The sequence below is a fragment of the Sparus aurata genome, chromosome 13, assembly GCF_900880675.1.
Source record: "Sparus aurata chromosome 13, fSpaAur1.1, whole genome shotgun sequence".
NCBI lineage: Eukaryota > Metazoa > Chordata > Actinopteri > Spariformes > Sparidae > Sparus > Sparus aurata.
The window spans coordinates 29615168-29633041 of NC_044199.1; the positions used below are offsets into that span (position 1 = coordinate 29615168).

Sequence of the window (17874 nt, forward strand, 5' to 3'; positions counted from 1 at the left end):
AGTTTTGCATAATGGCTTTGGTCAAGCAGGACATGACTGGATCTGTGTGGTTTTGGGTACATGAAATATGCAATGACTAAATAAACCTGTTGTATAAATCTCTTTAACATGTCTGTATTTCTTTTTGTCCTCATCAGGTCCGTCACAGAATCCAGTTGCCCTGCAGCAACTGCCAGGGGTCAACTATGGTATGACACACCAACCACCCTACAATCCAATGCAGGCCAAAGCTCCCATACCCCCCGGCCCTGGACTCTACCCCTCTGGGCCTTACCAGCCTGGTCCCCCAGTCAGCGCCTACCAGCCTGGCCCACCACCCACGTCCTACCCAGCTCCTCCAGGCCAGACACTTTTAACCAGGCCTCCAATGGGAGGCCTTCCACCCCACACCCCTCCACAGTCTGCCAGCCCCAGCCCTGGGCCTCGGCTGCCCCCTGCACAGGCCACACCTCCACCTCCACCTGTGTCCTCTAGTAGCTACTACCAGAACCCACAGCAGCCTCAGCCCATGGCCCCAGCTTGGCAGTACAACACAGCTCCCCCAATGATGGGGCCACCCGCATCCATGAATGCACCTCTCCGCGGCCCTGTGGCTAATCATGTGAACCCAGCTGCAAGCTCGACAGCAACACTGCCACCACCACCGTCATCAGCAGCAGCTTACAGCTCAGCACCACCAGCCCAAGTGGCCCACGGTGCCCCTCAGCCACCAGGCCCAAGCATGCCCCCGACCTCTGCACACGGATACACCCAGCAAGGTAGGAATTCAGGATGTTGCTAATGATTAATTTCCCTAAGTAAAATATCCTGCCTCCATCTTTTTTGGATAACCACATTTGAGGGATCACTGCAAAAATGTGTGCGTGTGTGCCAATACATTAATATGAGAATTCTTACTCAATAATGTCTGAATCACCTTAAATTATGAGATGTTGACTAATGTAAAAGACAGAAAACACTTAGAAGGCAGCCAAAATTGAACATGGTTTCATCACTAAGGTTGTTGTCCATTGTCCAAAAGATGTATATGTTACAGTAGCTGGTGGCTGCGTAACATCTACATACATTCTGTACATCAACAATAGTACTGGAATAAAAAAAAAAGTAATACATTTGACAAGGAAAGTATGACATTTCAGTGCAAATTATGCCAATATGTAATTTAAAAGTGTACATTCGTAAAAGAAACGTTAAAAAAATTACCGATTAGTATTACTGGTGCCACATTTAATTGACTAGTCTACTTATTACACATATCCTGAGTAGGAATACAAAGGCTCTTCTGAAGTCCAAATGCATTGTATACATTTATTTTCCAACAAAGGATCAAATGATTGCAGAGAAGAGTGGATCATTCTAGCCGTAGCAAATGAGAAACTAATGATGCACCCACTCCTTGGGTCAGATCAATAAAACGATGACTCAGGTTCAGTAAAATCAGGCCAGTGAACTTTGTCCAATTAATTCATGGGTCCTCATCATATAATCACTGTGATTTTGTAAAACATGCAGGTTTTTTTAAATATCCACCACTGTGCCCCTCCAGTAACTCTTCAGAAGCCGGACTCCTGTGTCTTGTACCTTTTCGTGGACACTGTCGTCTGTTACTGACATGTTCTGCAGATATGCATATCTAGAAAGCTGACATGTTGGAGCTGGACATTGCCCTCTGCTCCGGCACTGAACATGTCAACCCACTGCTGCTTCTGGCTCCCTTCCAGGCACAGAGACTCGTTTGCTCTGAATTGGTACAAAGTTCGAATTAGAATTTTATTGTTTCCAATGCGAATCTTAAGTTGGAGTGTGACGTGGCTTTTAAGCCAAATTGTAATTTCAGTTTATGAGGCAGCTTGTGTTGCTGAATTCAAAGCTTTCTACTGGTGATATTTGCAGAATGCACACACACGTTTTGTCTTTATGGCATTTTTAGACATTCTGATATTCTTTTAATTTCTTGCTCTGGGAGTTTATGGTTCGTCTCCACAGAAGTATTCAGATCAGTGTCAGAAACAAAAGACCGCTTTCAATTAAATCTCAGTAACCTTTTACTCAAAGTTGTCATTTCTCTGGAGGAAGTGGTTTTGTTAAGTCATATAAGCATTATAGAAGTTGTTGTGTAATCTGTGGTCAAAGTGTCTGGATGATTCGTCATGGCCTTTTGTAAATTAACTTAGATTTTTTTTTTTGTCTTCAGTGCAGTACTTCTGCATTGAATCAGAGGTCACATGATTGACTCTATCTGTCTGTTATCAGCATGTCTCTCGATCTTACGGTCAGTTTGGCTTGAAAATTGCTGTTCAAAATACTGTTCACAAGTCTGCTTGATTTTTAGCGACCTTTCCCCCAGCTGCACCATCAGGGCGTATCTTCCCAGTACAATGGTGACAGTGAAAGTAGCAGCTAACTGGAGAAATTATCAGGTCTTCGTGGAAATGTGTACTCTGTTGACTGCTTTCTTGCTTTAAAATGCCACATGTCACAAGCAGTTCTAAAATCTCACATTATTTCACCACCAGCCAAAATAATCAATTGCCTGTTTTTGCTCTACTGAGCTGCTGTTTCATAGTGTGGTTGAATACAGTTTAATCCCTATTATCAAAAGTCTGATCTAAAGGGTATGGGTGGTCTTCAAGGGGGAACAGTGGAATATGATATCCATAATTATGTTTTCATTAGTGCGTAATCACCTTTAAACTAAGAATCTTGTTTTCGTTATCTTGGAATGAGCACAATTATATCTACAGACGGAGCGGGTCTTCTTTCATGGAGTCATTCGTCCATTTGGCACTTACCATGTTCTGTCAATGATGGAAGAATAATCAAACTTAACACATGTTCCGTCTTTATTTACATATAAATTCTTCAAGGGAATATGTTAAGAGTTCAGACGCATCTGATGTGGAGATAAACACACCACTGTCACTGTTCTGACATTAACTGGCTGTGGGTCAGTCAGGCAACCAGCTGTTGTCGCCTCGAGTCAGAGCTGATAATGTTACACATCAATGATGCCTCATATATCTACATAATATGCGGCAGCAACACGGGGTGCTCTTGTTTGACATGACACTAGTGTTGACATCATTTTACATGTCATATCTCTGCCTAAACAAAAATGACTGCTGAAGCGAGAAGTTGATTGAAAGAATATGATTCAATAAAAAATTTGATTTGTGATTAATTGTCATTTATCAAACAACATTTAGAAAAAATGTTTTTTTAGCTTTTGAAATTTGAGGATTTCTTGCTTTTTCTTTGTGGGAATTGTTTAGTAAATAAAATGGGACAACATTTTAGCAATTTTCATCGCAAGTATTTAAGAAGCAAGACGGAAAAGAAGAATTAATGTTGTTGATGTCACCAGGCACTGTCCCTCCACCAATGAATCCCATGGCCCCCCACGCATACCAACCAAGCAGAGCTCCCTATGGCCCCCCACCTACAGGTCCACCCCCAACCATGAAACCGACACCTCCTCCCACCGGACCCCCAATGGCCAATGCCACACCTCCACCCCCCAAGGCAGATGGTAAGTTTTTGTTGGTTTCTTTTAATCTTGTCACGTTTGATATTTGGGCATGGCAACCTTATGACAATGATTGCCACATCCAAATGTCTTTATACTCGCTCTTCTACAAATTGATTTACATTTTAGATTGTTTGATTTATTTTGAGTGGTCTTAAAGGTGCCACTGGTGGCCCTGGTTCGAGCTCAGCATAAACATCATGACCAGTCGCCCAAGTACAGTTGGCATTTCAGGGCAATGGCACTAGGTTTTAACTGGTTTAACAAGTATGGGTAACATTGGTAGACACAAATTAGGTGTATCTGCCAATGTATAGTAATAGTATAGTATATTACTGATACACAAACATATATGTTGTGGGTCTGTGCTGATTGTAAAATCAGAATGCTGTCATTGATGATCTTGAATCACGTTGGGTCTTTAACTGTATGTCCTGTTTATAAGCTGGCCATTTTTGTTCTGATCACCTTCCGTTGTTTCCTCCACATGCCAGCTCAGTGTGGGGGGGTTGTTAACCACGCTCTGCCCCCCACTGAGCCCAACTGCCAGGAGGGAGATATTGAATGTCCAGGTGTGGCCAATCTGTCAGTAGTTATTAGATGTTGTATCAGTGCTCTAGTGCCCATCCTGTCCTCTCCGTGCTGTTGTTCATTGTGTCCAAGGATGCACTCATTGTTCTTTCATTCTCAAACTGATTCCACATATGACGTTCTGCAGAATCCTCAGATACAGGGCTCCAAGATGTTAGTTCTAGAGACCCATGCAGAAAAAAAAGAAAAGGTATAGAAAGAGATATCAGCCAAGGTTTTTTCGATCTCTGTAACTGTCTATTACAGCTGCTTTAGCTCAGTATCTTCTTTAGAATCAGTGCTGGGGCAGTTTGTCAAAGCTTCATTTATAATTCGGACCTGGATCAACATTTAATTGTTGTGCATTTTTTTTGTCTCTGTTTAATCAAGTCAAAGCGGTGCAATAAGATGTCATTACTTTCCTACCATAGGAATTGCCAGTTAGGTCAACTAATCTAATCAGATGACACAGCTTTAGATGCAAAAGAAATGATCATTGTTAGAGCCCTCATCAGTGCATCCCTGGTAGCAGATTTCCTGTTGGTAGTTTGTCTGCATCGCTGTCATCCATTCCCTCCAAGTCAGCCATATGCCCTTAAATATTTCTTTAAAACGCCATACATCACTTCTTGTCATCATCATCATCGTCGTCATCGTTGTTGTTGTGCTTCTGGTCTCCCTTGTTCCAGTCTTTATATCTATCTTTTTCTGTAGGTCAGATCATTCCATGTCCATCGCCTGTGGTTAGCAACGCTGTGACAGAAATGGTGAAAAATATCCCTAAAATTATTCACTTCACATCTGTGTTTGCTTTGAAACAGGAACTGTGGCTGGCAATGGCCCACAAGCACCAAACAGCTATAATCATGTTGACAACAAAATGGGTAAGGCCTTTTCCTGCCACATATTAGATTCTTTTCACACTGACCACTTTATCAGTCTGACTTTACCAAGCAGGGGTTCATTGCAGCTACACACTGTTGCCAAGTACAAACGGTCCCCTTTGACTTCAGATCAGTTTTTGGTTAAAGGCAAAGCATTTTATAAAAAGCTTTTGCCTGACATTTTATTTCACAACCGTTGATATTTAATCTATTTTTGTTTACGTTTTTACAAATTAAGACCTGTTTCATTTGATGTATTGGTACTTAAATTCACTTAAGCTGAAACTGGCATGCTGTCATTACAAGAGATCTTTTATGATATAACTTTTCAAAGAAAAGACCAAAACCAACAATGCCATAGAGCTCTATTGACGTCCCCTAGGGGTTGGCTGGGGGCACAATTTTTTTGTCCGTGTCCTAGAAAGTAATAACTGAGCCTGACCCAAACTGGAAAACTTGTTCTGGTTTTTGCATATTAACCTGACTCGAGCCAGTTCATGTAACCTGCAGCTTGAGTTTGTGTAATCCTGTCTCGCATGTCCCACATGACGCCCTGAAAGTAACACAAGGTCTCTGTGTTACATTTAAAATGTTACATTAATAACAAAGCGCAACACTTAACAGGACACATAGCCCCAACACAGACAGTAGATCTATCACTTAATATCTGTGATCACTTAGTATCACTTATCACTTTATTTAGAAATGTATCTTAAAATGATTTTCTTTTACTAAAGAACTTGAAAGTACTATGTAAATTCAGCAGGGTTCAGCAAGGTTCCTTCGTTTCCATTAAACCCTGCTACTATTTTGATTTAACCCTTCAAAAACGGTGCTGCTGCTGTAATATAGCATACAGCATGAGATCAGCGACCAAATGTGTACTTATCTGCAGCTAAAAATAGTCCCCACCTAATTCAACATTTACTCCTGTCTGTGTTAAATTTGCTTAAAATCACAGTGCTCCATTTTAGGAGATTACAAAGTCTTTTGAAAAAGTTGAACTCTTTATGTAGGAGTAATCGAATAATCTAATAATAATAAAATCGAAATCTAAAAAAATTTTTTTGTTTGATTTGTTAAAAGCAAGAAGAAATATTGAGCAAGTTTACTTTTGCAGTAACTTAATTCAAACTGAGCTAATTTCTGCCTCTTTTCTTCCACAGCTGGCCAGCCTCAGCCTGGACCACCGGGTCGGCATTTGGGTCACTACCCCTCCCTACCACCCGGGTACCAGAACACCTCAACCCCTCACAACGCCACCTCTCCAATGCACCCTGCGATGCAGGCCGCCACGCAGCCTTACACTCAAGCACCTCAGCCATACCAGCAGGTGAGAGGAGAGTCAGTCCTGTGCTAACTCAGCATCGTCAGAGCTTTTTGCATACACTGTTTGTTGGCTTGTCATGGTCATGGCGGAAAGATGTGTTCTAGCATTTCTGTCATGCACTTGCTTTTCACCTTGTGCACATGCAAAACCCTTCTGTCTGTCCAAGCTCTGTGGAAATTTTAAGTTGCCATTAAGGTATAACTTCTGAGCATTTGAAGAAGCAAATCTTACAAAACTAAGAGCAGTAAAGAAGACACTTTAACACTTTAACACACATTTTTCACACACTTTATGCCAGCAGATTATGACTAGGTTGACCAGTTGGTATAAAAAGAGTAATAGTAAATAGAGACCCTAAATAGCTTGTTGTTTCCCTTTCCTTAGCCACACGGTGGCCCAGGGCCGGCCCAGCTCAGCCCGTCCCTTGCGGCCATGAGCCTCCAGTCCAGCACCCCGGAGGCCCTGAGAGTGGTCAACCTGCTGCAGGAGAGGAACCTGCTGCCACCAAGCCCTATCCCTGCCCCAACACCCTGCCTCCCGCAGGACTTGCAGAAGATCAACTGCCACCCAGAGTACGCCATGGAGACCTACTATTTACAACATGTGTCTATCTTTATTCTCTCCCATTTGATTAAGTTATTAACATTTAAAACTGATGTTACTGTCAGTTTTTCAAACTTGTTTAAAGAAGATTATGAAGTGCACTTGCTTTTGCATCAATGCTTAAGATGAGGAACAGCATGTTAGCTTTTAGCGCAACTGTACACATTTTTTTACAGTACACAGCGTTAGCATTTTTCTGTCCGTTCACATGTCGCTCTGCATGTTGCTCGGCTATATTTTTCCTAAACAAAGATATTTAAAGCTTGGCAATAAAGGGAACTATCACTGTTGACCTAACCAAGTTGCCAACATACTCTGCTAGTATTTGTTAAAATACTGGGGAAAACATGAACGCTACATGAAATTAAAGTATCAACTATAAATATCTGTTTTTGTGTGTCTCTCCAGGGTTTTTCGAAGTACACTAACCAGCATCCCCCAGACTCAGTCTCTGCTCAATAAAGCCAAGATGCCCCTGGGGCTGCTGCTCCACCCCTTCAAAGACCTCTCGGTAATGCCCCAGTTAAATATTTGATGTGCACACACTGAAGTCATTACAGTTATATCAACTTAAATAACCATCGGCTAAACAATTTAACCTAACCTTTACTAAATTGTGGCAATGGATTAAGAGGACCACTGTAAACACACATACATTTCTCTCTGGGGAAACTACATTTTCTGGCCATGTTTTGTGCTAAAGCAGGCTCGAAAGACTTCAGACAGGGAAAGAGTCTCTGAGGCAGCTATGTGAAAGGGTGAAATGGAACATCATAGCACATGGCTGTCTGGAAGTTTAAAAATCATCTACAGCCTCATCCTCAATTAGTTTCTTAGATTGAGATAAAATACCACAGCTACTGATTACTGATGAAACTTTGAGAATCCGCCCAACACTTTCAGAATAGGTTGTGACTAAATCAGCCCCCTTGGCAAAATCTGTCGGATTGAATTTGTGTTTGTTGCCGTGTTAATCAAGGTCACCAATGACAGAGTTATTGCACAACTTGAACAGCGGCAAGCAAGTCTTTATTAAAGTGCCAGTCACAGCTAGATGCAAACGAGAAAATGAGTTTTCCCTGTGGCACTTTTCACACAACGGTTGTTTTTGTTCTGCCGCAGCAACTACCTGTGGTGACATCCAGCACCATCGTCAGGTGTCGGTCCTGCAGAACCTACATCAACCCATTCGTCTCATTCCTGGACCAGAGGAGGTGGAAGTGTAACCTGTGCTACCGGGTCAATGATGGTAGGAAAGGGGGGAGGAATGATGAAAAAAATAATTCCTTTCATTTTCACATTGATTTTATAAAAATCACGTTTTCAAAAAAGTGCTTGCTAACAAATGTTTAAATGAAACCACAACGGTTGTCGGGGACAATAAATGTCATAACACCAAACACATGGACTCATCTCATTAGATATTTTTTATTTATTCTCTTTTGTAGAGTGTGAAGGTCATCTCAGTCTATTCGTGTTTTCACACTGTTGTTTATTTGCCCTCCTCGTGAATCAAGTCTTCCTTTATAGACTTTTTACATGGTTTGCTGAGGAAAAGAAACAGAATCTTCACTACATTACTTGATAATTTTGTAAAGATTATATAGGAATAATGCAGTATATGAATTAATGCATTTAAATTGAATACAGTTATTTGTAGTAATTAAATAATTTTAGTTTGCATGCACAAACTCCACTATCCCAATACATATTTTCACCTTAATGACTGTGGATTTTCTTTCTCTGAGTCATAAAAATACTCTCCCTTCCTTGTCTTTGTGATTAAATATTGAATTATGTACAAAGTAAACAGTGCACCATTAAATACTATAATCTCAATAGATGTTATGTTTTTCTGTGTGTAGTTCCAGAGGAGTTTATGTACAACCCAGTCAGCAGATCGTACGGAGAGCCGCACAAAAGACCCGAGGTCCAGAACGCCACCATTGAATTCATCGCTCCCTCAGAATACATGGTAGGTTTCAACAGCTGTGTGTGTGAATGTAATGGTGTGTTTTTATTGAAGTTGACGCTTTTTTCTCCCCCCTTGTTTAAACCCAGCTGAGGCCACCACAGCCTGCTGTTTACCTCTTCGTTCTTGATGTATCCCACAACGCAGTGGAGACGGGCTACCTGAATGTGTTCTGCCAGTCGATGCTGGAAAACATCAATTCGTATGTAAAACATTATATTTTCAGTTATTTGAGACACTGAGAAGACAGACGACTATTTATGTACTGGTCCTGTTATGCTTTTAAAGTGCTCAGCGTGCCAATACACAAATTCAGTTTAAATGTCGACATTTCATGTGTAGATAAGTCAACTTCCTTAGTCCTTAATTTATTTTACGATTGTTTTTGATGGTTTTTCATTACTTAACACACAGTTCCTCTGAAGAAAGTGGCAAAATCTAGAAGAAAATTGTTCGATTATTATAATAAGTTGAAGTCAAAAAAGTAAAATAAAATATCGAATGGAATAAAAATATAGATGTAAGAAGATGATCTCTTGTAAGCTGAGTGCTATCTTTATTTAATTGTGTGTCTGTGTCCTAGGCTTCCTGGAGACTCGCGGACGAAGGTAGGCTTCATCACCTTTGACAGCACCATCCACTTCTACAACCTCCAGGAGGGACTTTCCCAGCCTCAGATGCTCATTGTGTCTGACATCGAAGGTGAGATGCAGCTGACAGCAAAGGTCAAACGCTCACTTATACAGCAGCTCGGCCCCAGCTGTGTGCCAGCTTACTGCAGAAATGTAGATGTAAAAAATATGTTAGGTATCGAGGGGTCAGAGCCTCTTATTTGTTGTAATAATATCTTTTTGTGCTCCACAGATATCTTTTTACCAACACCAGACAGCCTTCTAGTAAACCTCAATGAATGCAAAGAGGTAGGAACTTTGATTAAAGCAATGTGAACCAGAATATTGCATGATCTTTATTTTTATCTATCAAGACAAACATTAATAACTATTGTGTATTTAGACCATATGGCACTATTGTGAATAAAGAACAAACCTCATTCTGACCTCCTTACAGAGGGAAGGTGGAATGAGAAACAAACGTTTTTCCTCAGGGATTAATAATGGGCCATATATTTGTTTTCCAGCTTGTGCAGGATCTGCTGAAGAGCCTGCCAAGTTTATTTGAAAAGACCATGGAGACCCAGTCGGCGTTGGGTTCAGCTCTGCAAGCGGCCTTCAAGCTGCTGTCGCCCACCGGAGGGCGCATGACTGTCTTTCAGACCCAGCTGCCTAACCTTGGTGTGGGGGCACTCCAGTCCAGAGAAGACCCCAACCAGCGGGCATCTGCCAAGGTGAGAGCTGTTGTGTTCGACGTCATTCGGCAGGATTATACAGCTGTTTGCTCAGGATTTAGGAATTGGAGTATTATAAATCAGCCAAAGGTCAAATATACTAAACATTATTCTCACTGCTTGTTTTGACATTTTCACTGAAACTGAAGGCAGATTTTCTTTTTTTTAACCGCACTAAAAAAACATCACCAACAGGCACAATTGGTTTAGTCATGAAAGCGCTCTGACGTAGTTGTGGAAAGTCATGGAAAAGTTAGTGATTCAAGAGAGATTGTTTCTTTCCTGAGCCTCATGGCCCTACCTTGTGTTTCCCTTCAGGACATCCAGCACTTATCCCCAGCAACAGACTTCTACAAGAAGCTGGCTCTGGACTGCTCTGGCCAGCAGGTGGCGGTTGACCTGTTCCTGCTCAGCACTCAGTATTGCGACCTGGCATCGCTTGGTAAGTCCCGGGCAGGGTTTATTGGATAGTTTTTGCTTATTTTCATGTCTAGTACTCAATAAAGAATACGCAGATCTGATATTGCGGATTTAAGTTTAGCCATGAGAGTCGAATTTCTAGTTAGTTTAGGATTGTTTTAGTCATAGTAACAGTGAAAATAAAAATACATTTTAAGTGTAGTGGAAAATATCAAGATTTCATTATTATGGGATGATTTTTTTTGTTAGGCTTATGGCAACAACAGGCCTTAGTTTCCTATTAAATCCATCTGTGGAGAAAGAACAGCTTTGGGAGTCTTGTGTTGGACCATCCGAATTTTAAAACACTAAGTGCTAAAACAGTTATTTCGTTTTTTACAATAAGTGAAAAACACAACACAGATACTGTGTCTATCATTGGTAATGGCATAACACCAGATGCAGGCACAGGAGGAGAGAGTGGTGGAGCGTCTGTGAATCTATTTTTGTTCTGTCAAAAATGAGACGATCAGCATCGCATCGTTGCCTCTTCTCTCTCCCAGGTTGCATATCCAGATACTCTGCAGGGAGCATTTACTACTACCCCTCCTACCACCACCAGCACAACCCCGCTCAGGTGGAGTGCTTCCAGAAGGATCTGAAGAGATACTTAACCAGGAAGATCGGCTTTGAGGCCGTCATGAGGATACGCTGCACCAAAGGTCCGTCTGAAAACACATTCTCAGATGTGACTGTGAAAATTAAACATCTGGAATTCTCATTTCTTTCTTAATGTATTTCAGTTTGTGCTTTTTTTTCCCACCCATCATAAATTCTGCAGACTTTTAACAGGTTATCTGTTGTCTTCCTGGAGATAATGGTGCCAGCTGCTGTGTAAAACTCTTTATTGTTGTTAAAAGTTGGAAGTATTATTTAAATGTTTTGCACAAACAAATATTTCAGTAATTTTGATGCTGTCCTCACAGACAGTACAGCCTCTACAACCCCGAAATTCCTTTAAATATTCCTGATGTATATTTGACCTTAAAGTTTGAGCTCATGTCTCTAATTTTTAAGAGTTCAGGCACATTTTTGTCATTATTCTGGTTAACTTTTTTTTGCAAATAAATGTTGTGTTTTAGTGTTTTTGGTTCAGTTTTATTGATTTTTGTCTCTCCATCTCTGCAGGTCTGTCCATCCACACGTTCCACGGAAACTTCTTTGTGCGCTCGACCGATCTGTTGTCCCTCCCCAACGTGAACCCAGACGCTGGCTTTGCGGTTCAGATGTCCATCGAGGACAACCTGGACGATATGCAAGTCGTCTCTTTCCAGGCCGCGCTGCTCTACACGTCCAGCAAAGGTACTAACACAGAGCCAGGGTTGTTTTTTTTTTTTGCTTGATAGCCATTGTGAAATGAAAAAAAGTAATTAAACTGTCTCTTGTTTAATAACATCTTTTCTCCTACAGGAGAGAGGAGGATCCGTGTCCACACATTGTGTCTCCCTGTGGTCAATTCTCTGTCAGACATCTTTGCCGGAGCTGATGTTCAAGCCATCACTGGACTGCTGGCTTGCATGGGTACGCACCACGCTATCTTACAGCTTTTGTAGCATCCCGACAGACATATAAAAAAAATCTAATTAGGCAGTTAAAGCTAAAGTCAACATGCTTAGCTTGTCACCTCTGCCTGTGTCCGTTGTTTGGTTGTTTGGTTGTTTGGTTTGTCAGCAAAATCACACAAAAAGTACTTCCAGGAAACTTGGATGGATGGTGGGTCTCAGTCCAAAATGGACCTAATTAAACTTTTGGTGTGGATCCAGATAAAGGGGCCAATCCAGGATTTTTTTTCCTTGCATTTAAAATTGCGAGATGGAGGTTTTTTTTTTTGACATTTTCTAAAATTTCTCAGGTAATAATGCATGGATATGGATGGGAAGAATCTTGCATATTAAAGTAGCTGTTATCTATGAGTACAAGTTGATGTACATCAAAACCAAAGTCCTGATCTGGTAGATTTAAATTTAGTCGATAAGATTGAATTAGGCTCGACTGAATTAAAGTGGACTGAGTGCCATTCAAGCTGAGAAGTGAGACATCATGGTTTTGCTCATAATAACTGAATATCATGTCAGATTATTTGCGTTTATTAACGCTGTCAGTACCTGCAGTAGAATCTAATTATCTACCTCCAAATAGTTTTCCAATTTGAGAACTGAAAAGGCAATGTTTGCCCATGTATCGGAGCTCTTTCATTTATTTTGTCAATCTATGAAGCCTTATTAACAATTTTCTGGATATTTAATTACATCACAGGAAGAATGTTTTCTACTGAAATATTTTCCCCAAAAGAGAGAGGTGTCAGTTTGGTGTACATGCACGTGTAATATGGATGAAGTTGGATTTCTATTTAGCATCACTCTGAAATGATTCCTCATTGTTTCAGTTAATAGTCTTTTGATTGACTTGACACTCAAATCATTGCAGGGTTTTCATCCACTTCACTGTTATTAGCTCTGACAGATGGAGATGAGTGGCGACAGCTGTGGTTGCCGAGCAACCATCACATACTGAGCAGTCAGATCTGTCCTGGCTCATCACACATCTTACAGAACAGACGCTGATCTTTTGCTTTCTTCATAATATGGCACAGAATAGCTCTGACTAATAGCCCACAGCTGTTCAAGATTGCCTATTAATGCACACAATACTACAAGTCTTACCGTTGAGTTGGAAAAAATGTCGAACTGTTAACATTTTCTTAGATGATCATAAATGCATAAATCACATTTTGTCAGGTTCACAGTTGAAGAACATCAAAAGCCTTCCATTTTGATACAACAGCAAACTTCTTGTACTTTTTGATGGTTTTTGTTTCCAGAAAAATGAAACGAATACATGTGAAGATTAGCGAGATATGTGCCACACTCCTCCACATTGGCGATAAAGAATAAGATTCCAACTCCTCCTCCTGACACCTGCAGATGTGTGTCTCTCTCTTTCTCTCCAGCTGTGGACCGCTCGGTGACAGCCAGTCTGAGTGATGCAAGAGATGCGATGACCAACGCTGCCATTGACTCGCTGGCGTCGTACCGTCAGTCCGTGTTGACCATCCAGCAGCCCGGCCTGCTCTCTCCAGCCTGCCTCAGACTCTTCCCCCTCTTCATCCTCGCCCTGCTCAAACAGGTTAACACCTTAACTTCATTTCTTCACCCATGAAATTAACACAAAACACAATACACGGACTAGTCAGCAGTTTTCCTCTCAGGATCTTGTGTTGTAAACCGTTCTCTCAAACCCTTATTGATCCTGTTTTGTGTTTGTGGCCTGCAGAAAGCCTTCAGGACAGGCACCAGCACCAGGCTGGATGACCGGGTGTTTGCCATGTGTCAACTGAAGTACCAGCCGCTGGCCTACTCCATGCTGATGATCCACCCTGCACTGTACCGAATCGATGATCTGACTGATGAGGTAAGAAGGAGGAAATGTACCCTCAGTGCCTTCGCGTATTAGATCCATGAAAGTAGTAAGTCTGGTAAAGTAAAGCATTTTTGTTTGTTGTTGTGTTTTATTGCTCATGAAGATTATATGATCACAGTAAAAATGAAAAAAAATAGGTATAAGAAAGTGCCCTTAACTGCTTAAACTCTAAATTCTAGGTGTTTTAATTTTAATATTGGACTGAACCAGAACAGTCAGTTTTTTGCAACATGATTTTGAGTGTCTCCGTTTTACTGAGTAATTTCCTCTTTGCTGCGTCCTCAGGGAGCTTTGAACATCAATGAACGGACCATCCCTCAGCCCAGACTGCTGCAGCTGTCTGTGGAGAAGCTCAGCAGGGAGGCCGCCTTCCTCATGGATGCTGGAACGGTACGTTGCTTTTTAGCTCTCATAACAAGCCAACAGAAATACAAAGCTTATTTCCCAAACCTGGCCTGAAATCTGAGGAAAAGTGTCATTTAATGAGTCGCCACATTTTTCTGAATTGATTTCGCCCAACACTAAAAATAGTTTGAATATAGCTGTGGGTTACAATATTCAATTAAGAGTGGGAATGATGGCAGAACAGAAAATGATGTTTTAATACTTTAAGCACCCAGTAAGGAAGGTAGTGTACAGTCATAGCTCTCAGTACTAAATCACTTCCTGTTTACTGGTGATTATTTTTGATATATGCCTTATTCTGGTCCAACAGGTGATGTATCTGTGGATCGGACGTAACTGCAACCCCAACTTCCTCACACAAGTCCTGGGAGTTCCCAACTACGCTGCCGTGCCTGATAACCTGGTATGAAACCTGCTGCAGGAGTCACAATTATTTAACACTGTTTCCACCTGCTGCTTTTTAACTCATCCACTCCATCCTATAACCTGAATATGTGTGCCATGTTTTTCCAACAAATTGTCTGAAGGATGACATAACAGTCATGTACAGTTCAACCACACTTTCTGTCCTCCCTGGTGATGAAAATGTGATCCTCGCTCTCTCCTCTCACAGTATCTGCTGCCAGAGCTGGACACTGCCGAGTCACAGAGAACCAGAGCTTTCATTGGTTGGCTGAGGGATCAGAGGCCGTTCTTCCCCTCCCTGCAAGTCATCAGGTGGGCAAACAATATCTTGCTTAAAAGAGTAAAGAATCAAGTAGCAAGAGAGCACAGGAAACAATTAATTTAATCAAAACTCTTGATCATTTGTCTCTCTCAGGGACGAGAGCCAGCGGAAAATCAGCTTCATGCAAAACATGATCGAGGACCGGACAGAGTCGGCCCTGTCGTACTACGAGTTCCTTCTTCATGTCCAACAGCAAATCTCCAAATAATCTTCAGTGGGACTGCTGGGTTGAGGGAGCACTGAAGTGAGGACGTGCATTGGTGTGTGTGTGTGTGTGTGTGTGTATGCGTGTGTGTCTGTATGTATGTGTATGTGTGAAAGCAGTGGGAGGCGGACTGAAGGAATCTCCAGCTGTGATGCACCATCTCTCTCTGAGGAAAAAACCCCGAGCTGAACTGATGTAAAGCGTCACTCAAATCAAACTACGTGACGGACAGTGCGAGGACGGACAGTGACTTAGAATCGATTCTGATCCTTATTTGGCACTTTTTACCCAGCTGAAGCGACGCTTTGAAAGAGAAAAAAAAAAAGGCAAGAAATCCACAACGAAGATGATGATGATGATGATGATGATGATGATGATGTATGTCAATGATTAAATGAATCAGTGTTTATTCTCATAGAACAATGCTATCTTACAGAGGTATCTTTCAGATACAGTCCAGGCAAGCGGATGTGTGAAGTGTTTTTGTTCCAAAAGCACAGTCGTCTTTACTAAAAACAAGTATGTGTGTATGTATGTTTAAGACTAGAGTAATGAGGATGTTTAGTATGTTTGCGCTCAAAGACTGTTATTGGGTGTCACCAGGAGTGTTTATACACAGAACACCTGAGCTCTAACAACACTCTTAATATCGAACCCGAAGGACAGAACGTGTGCTTTTTATTTCTCAGTCATTATAATTGTCTGTCGAACAAATCCGTAGAGTCTGACGTAAAAAGGCGGAAATGTTAAAGGTGTACGAGGGCGGATCGACCTCGCCGTCACCGCTGCCTTGAATGTGTGGACTCGGCAGTGGAAAGTCATTTTCGTTTGGTTTGATCTGTCCTTCAGAAACTCTGTCATCTTTTCTGTCTCTGGACATTCAGAACACCTCTGACGACATCGCTGTTCTGTTTGTTTCTTCTTTTTTTCCTGATAATCTAATAATTTATGAGACTCCCAATCTGATTAAATTCTATAATTGCCTTGTATGGGAACTCACTTTTTATCATTAAAACCTCTGTTCAAATACAGACTCTATATATATAATATTTTAATATAATAGGATATGGGAAATTCTTTAACACAGACATAACAAAGCCATTGTGATCTTTTAATCATGCTTATTGATACTTGTATATTGAAAAGACTGCATTATATAAAGGTGAAGAAATGCTGATGATTTTAGTATAAACATTAAGGTGAAATGATGCTAAGAGAATAAAATGTTTGGGACTTTTTAAATGTAGTTTTGTGTTTGGTGGCTGAACAGTGTTTATTCAGTGGAAATGAAGACAACAAAACACAATATGGACCAACACAGTCAAATTTTATCTTGACTGAGCGCAGATGGAAGGTTTTTTGATTTGGTCTGATTTCATACAGTTTGTAATTTATGTATTATATGAGCAAAAATGTATTTAGGAACAGATAAATATGTTTTTGGTCTTCATGCACAAAATTGTGTTTCATAAAAAAGAAATCTGATGGAAATAAAAATAGCCTGTGTTTGTACGGAGTACAGAGCAGAGGCGTGGACTCGAGACTTGAGTCAAGATCTGCAACTCAACCTAGGCTTTAACGGTGCTATATTATCCTCATTTTCAGGTTTATGTTATTATTTTGAGTGTCTTACAGAAAATATGACACTTTACTTTTGTTGTGCTGTCCATTGCTGCAGCACCTTTATTCCCCCTCTGTCTGAGTGCCTCTCTCTTTAAGGCCTCCACTACCAAAAAAAAAAACCAGTCTTCTCTGATTGGTCAGCTCTCACAGGCCTGAGCAGACACTAGAAGCTGTGTTTCTGCATCAGCCCTGCTGCTGCTTTTGCAACCACAACTCAAGGAAGTCCTGACGGCTTGTTTAAGGGCACGGTTTTTTCTACGGGTCTGTGGATTGAGCGTTTTGATACTTTCTTTATATTTATATAGAACCTAGATCTTCATTTCTACAATATGGGACCTTTCACACCAATGACCTGTGACCTCACCTGTCCACAAGAGAGGGAATGTTTGTGTGTAAAAAAAAAAATCAATATCATGACCTCACCTCACGTGGACTTTTGATGTAGAATAACTTAAATATCCTCTGCAAACCCCAAGATTAGAAATGATGTAATTAAAAAGTGTGCAAGTAATCAACTCATGATTTGCTTTATTACCCCTGTAACTTAACTAAATGTTGCTCCGTTAACCCTCTCAAACACGGTGAAGGTGCACATAATAACTTGTTTAGGACCTGAAACACAAAGTTCACAACTTCAGCTTCACATGAGACTTACCACAATTTGCGAAACGAGGGTTTCGCTCCACCTCTGCTAAATTGTCATCGCCCATCAGCTCCAGGTAGTGAATGTCCAAAAGATGATTCAACAGTACAGTTCTTGATGTTAATAATCAATATTTTCCTCACCCTGTTTCTACTTACACAG

General features: G+C 41.0%; 1 protein-coding gene across 2 annotated transcripts in view; it reads left to right on the forward strand.

Annotated features, from left to right (window-relative positions):
* The window catches only part of LOC115593741 (protein transport protein Sec24A-like), a 20113-nt gene extending 3421 nt beyond the window's left edge, over nucleotides 1–16692 (forward strand). Inside the window, exons 2-24 of one of the 2 annotated variants that reach the window (XM_030437356.1) lie at nucleotides 138–758; nucleotides 3365–3529; nucleotides 4021–4098; nucleotides 4918–4980; nucleotides 6147–6313; nucleotides 6695–6882; nucleotides 7322–7424; nucleotides 8036–8162; nucleotides 8779–8888; nucleotides 8975–9087; nucleotides 9469–9587; nucleotides 9750–9805; nucleotides 10024–10230; nucleotides 10549–10672; nucleotides 11193–11351; nucleotides 11818–11991; nucleotides 12100–12210; nucleotides 13640–13815; nucleotides 13963–14100; nucleotides 14395–14499; nucleotides 14825–14917; nucleotides 15128–15231; nucleotides 15335–16692. In XM_030437356.1, coding sequence (XP_030293216.1) covers nucleotides 138–758; nucleotides 3365–3529; nucleotides 4021–4098; nucleotides 4918–4980; nucleotides 6147–6313; nucleotides 6695–6882; nucleotides 7322–7424; nucleotides 8036–8162; nucleotides 8779–8888; nucleotides 8975–9087; nucleotides 9469–9587; nucleotides 9750–9805; nucleotides 10024–10230; nucleotides 10549–10672; nucleotides 11193–11351; nucleotides 11818–11991; nucleotides 12100–12210; nucleotides 13640–13815; nucleotides 13963–14100; nucleotides 14395–14499; nucleotides 14825–14917; nucleotides 15128–15231; nucleotides 15335–15449 — 3416 coding nt within the window. In that variant the 3' untranslated portion in view covers nucleotides 15450–16692. The remainder of the gene's footprint in view (nucleotides 1–137; nucleotides 759–3364; nucleotides 3530–4020; nucleotides 4099–4917; nucleotides 4981–6146; nucleotides 6314–6694; nucleotides 6883–7321; nucleotides 7425–8035; nucleotides 8163–8778; nucleotides 8889–8974; nucleotides 9088–9468; nucleotides 9588–9749; nucleotides 9806–10023; nucleotides 10231–10548; nucleotides 10673–11192; nucleotides 11352–11817; nucleotides 11992–12099; nucleotides 12211–13639; nucleotides 13816–13962; nucleotides 14101–14394; nucleotides 14500–14824; nucleotides 14918–15127; nucleotides 15232–15334) is intronic. The other variant, XM_030437357.1, reaches the window with a different exon arrangement.
* Nucleotides 16693–17874: the final 1182 nt, after the last annotated feature.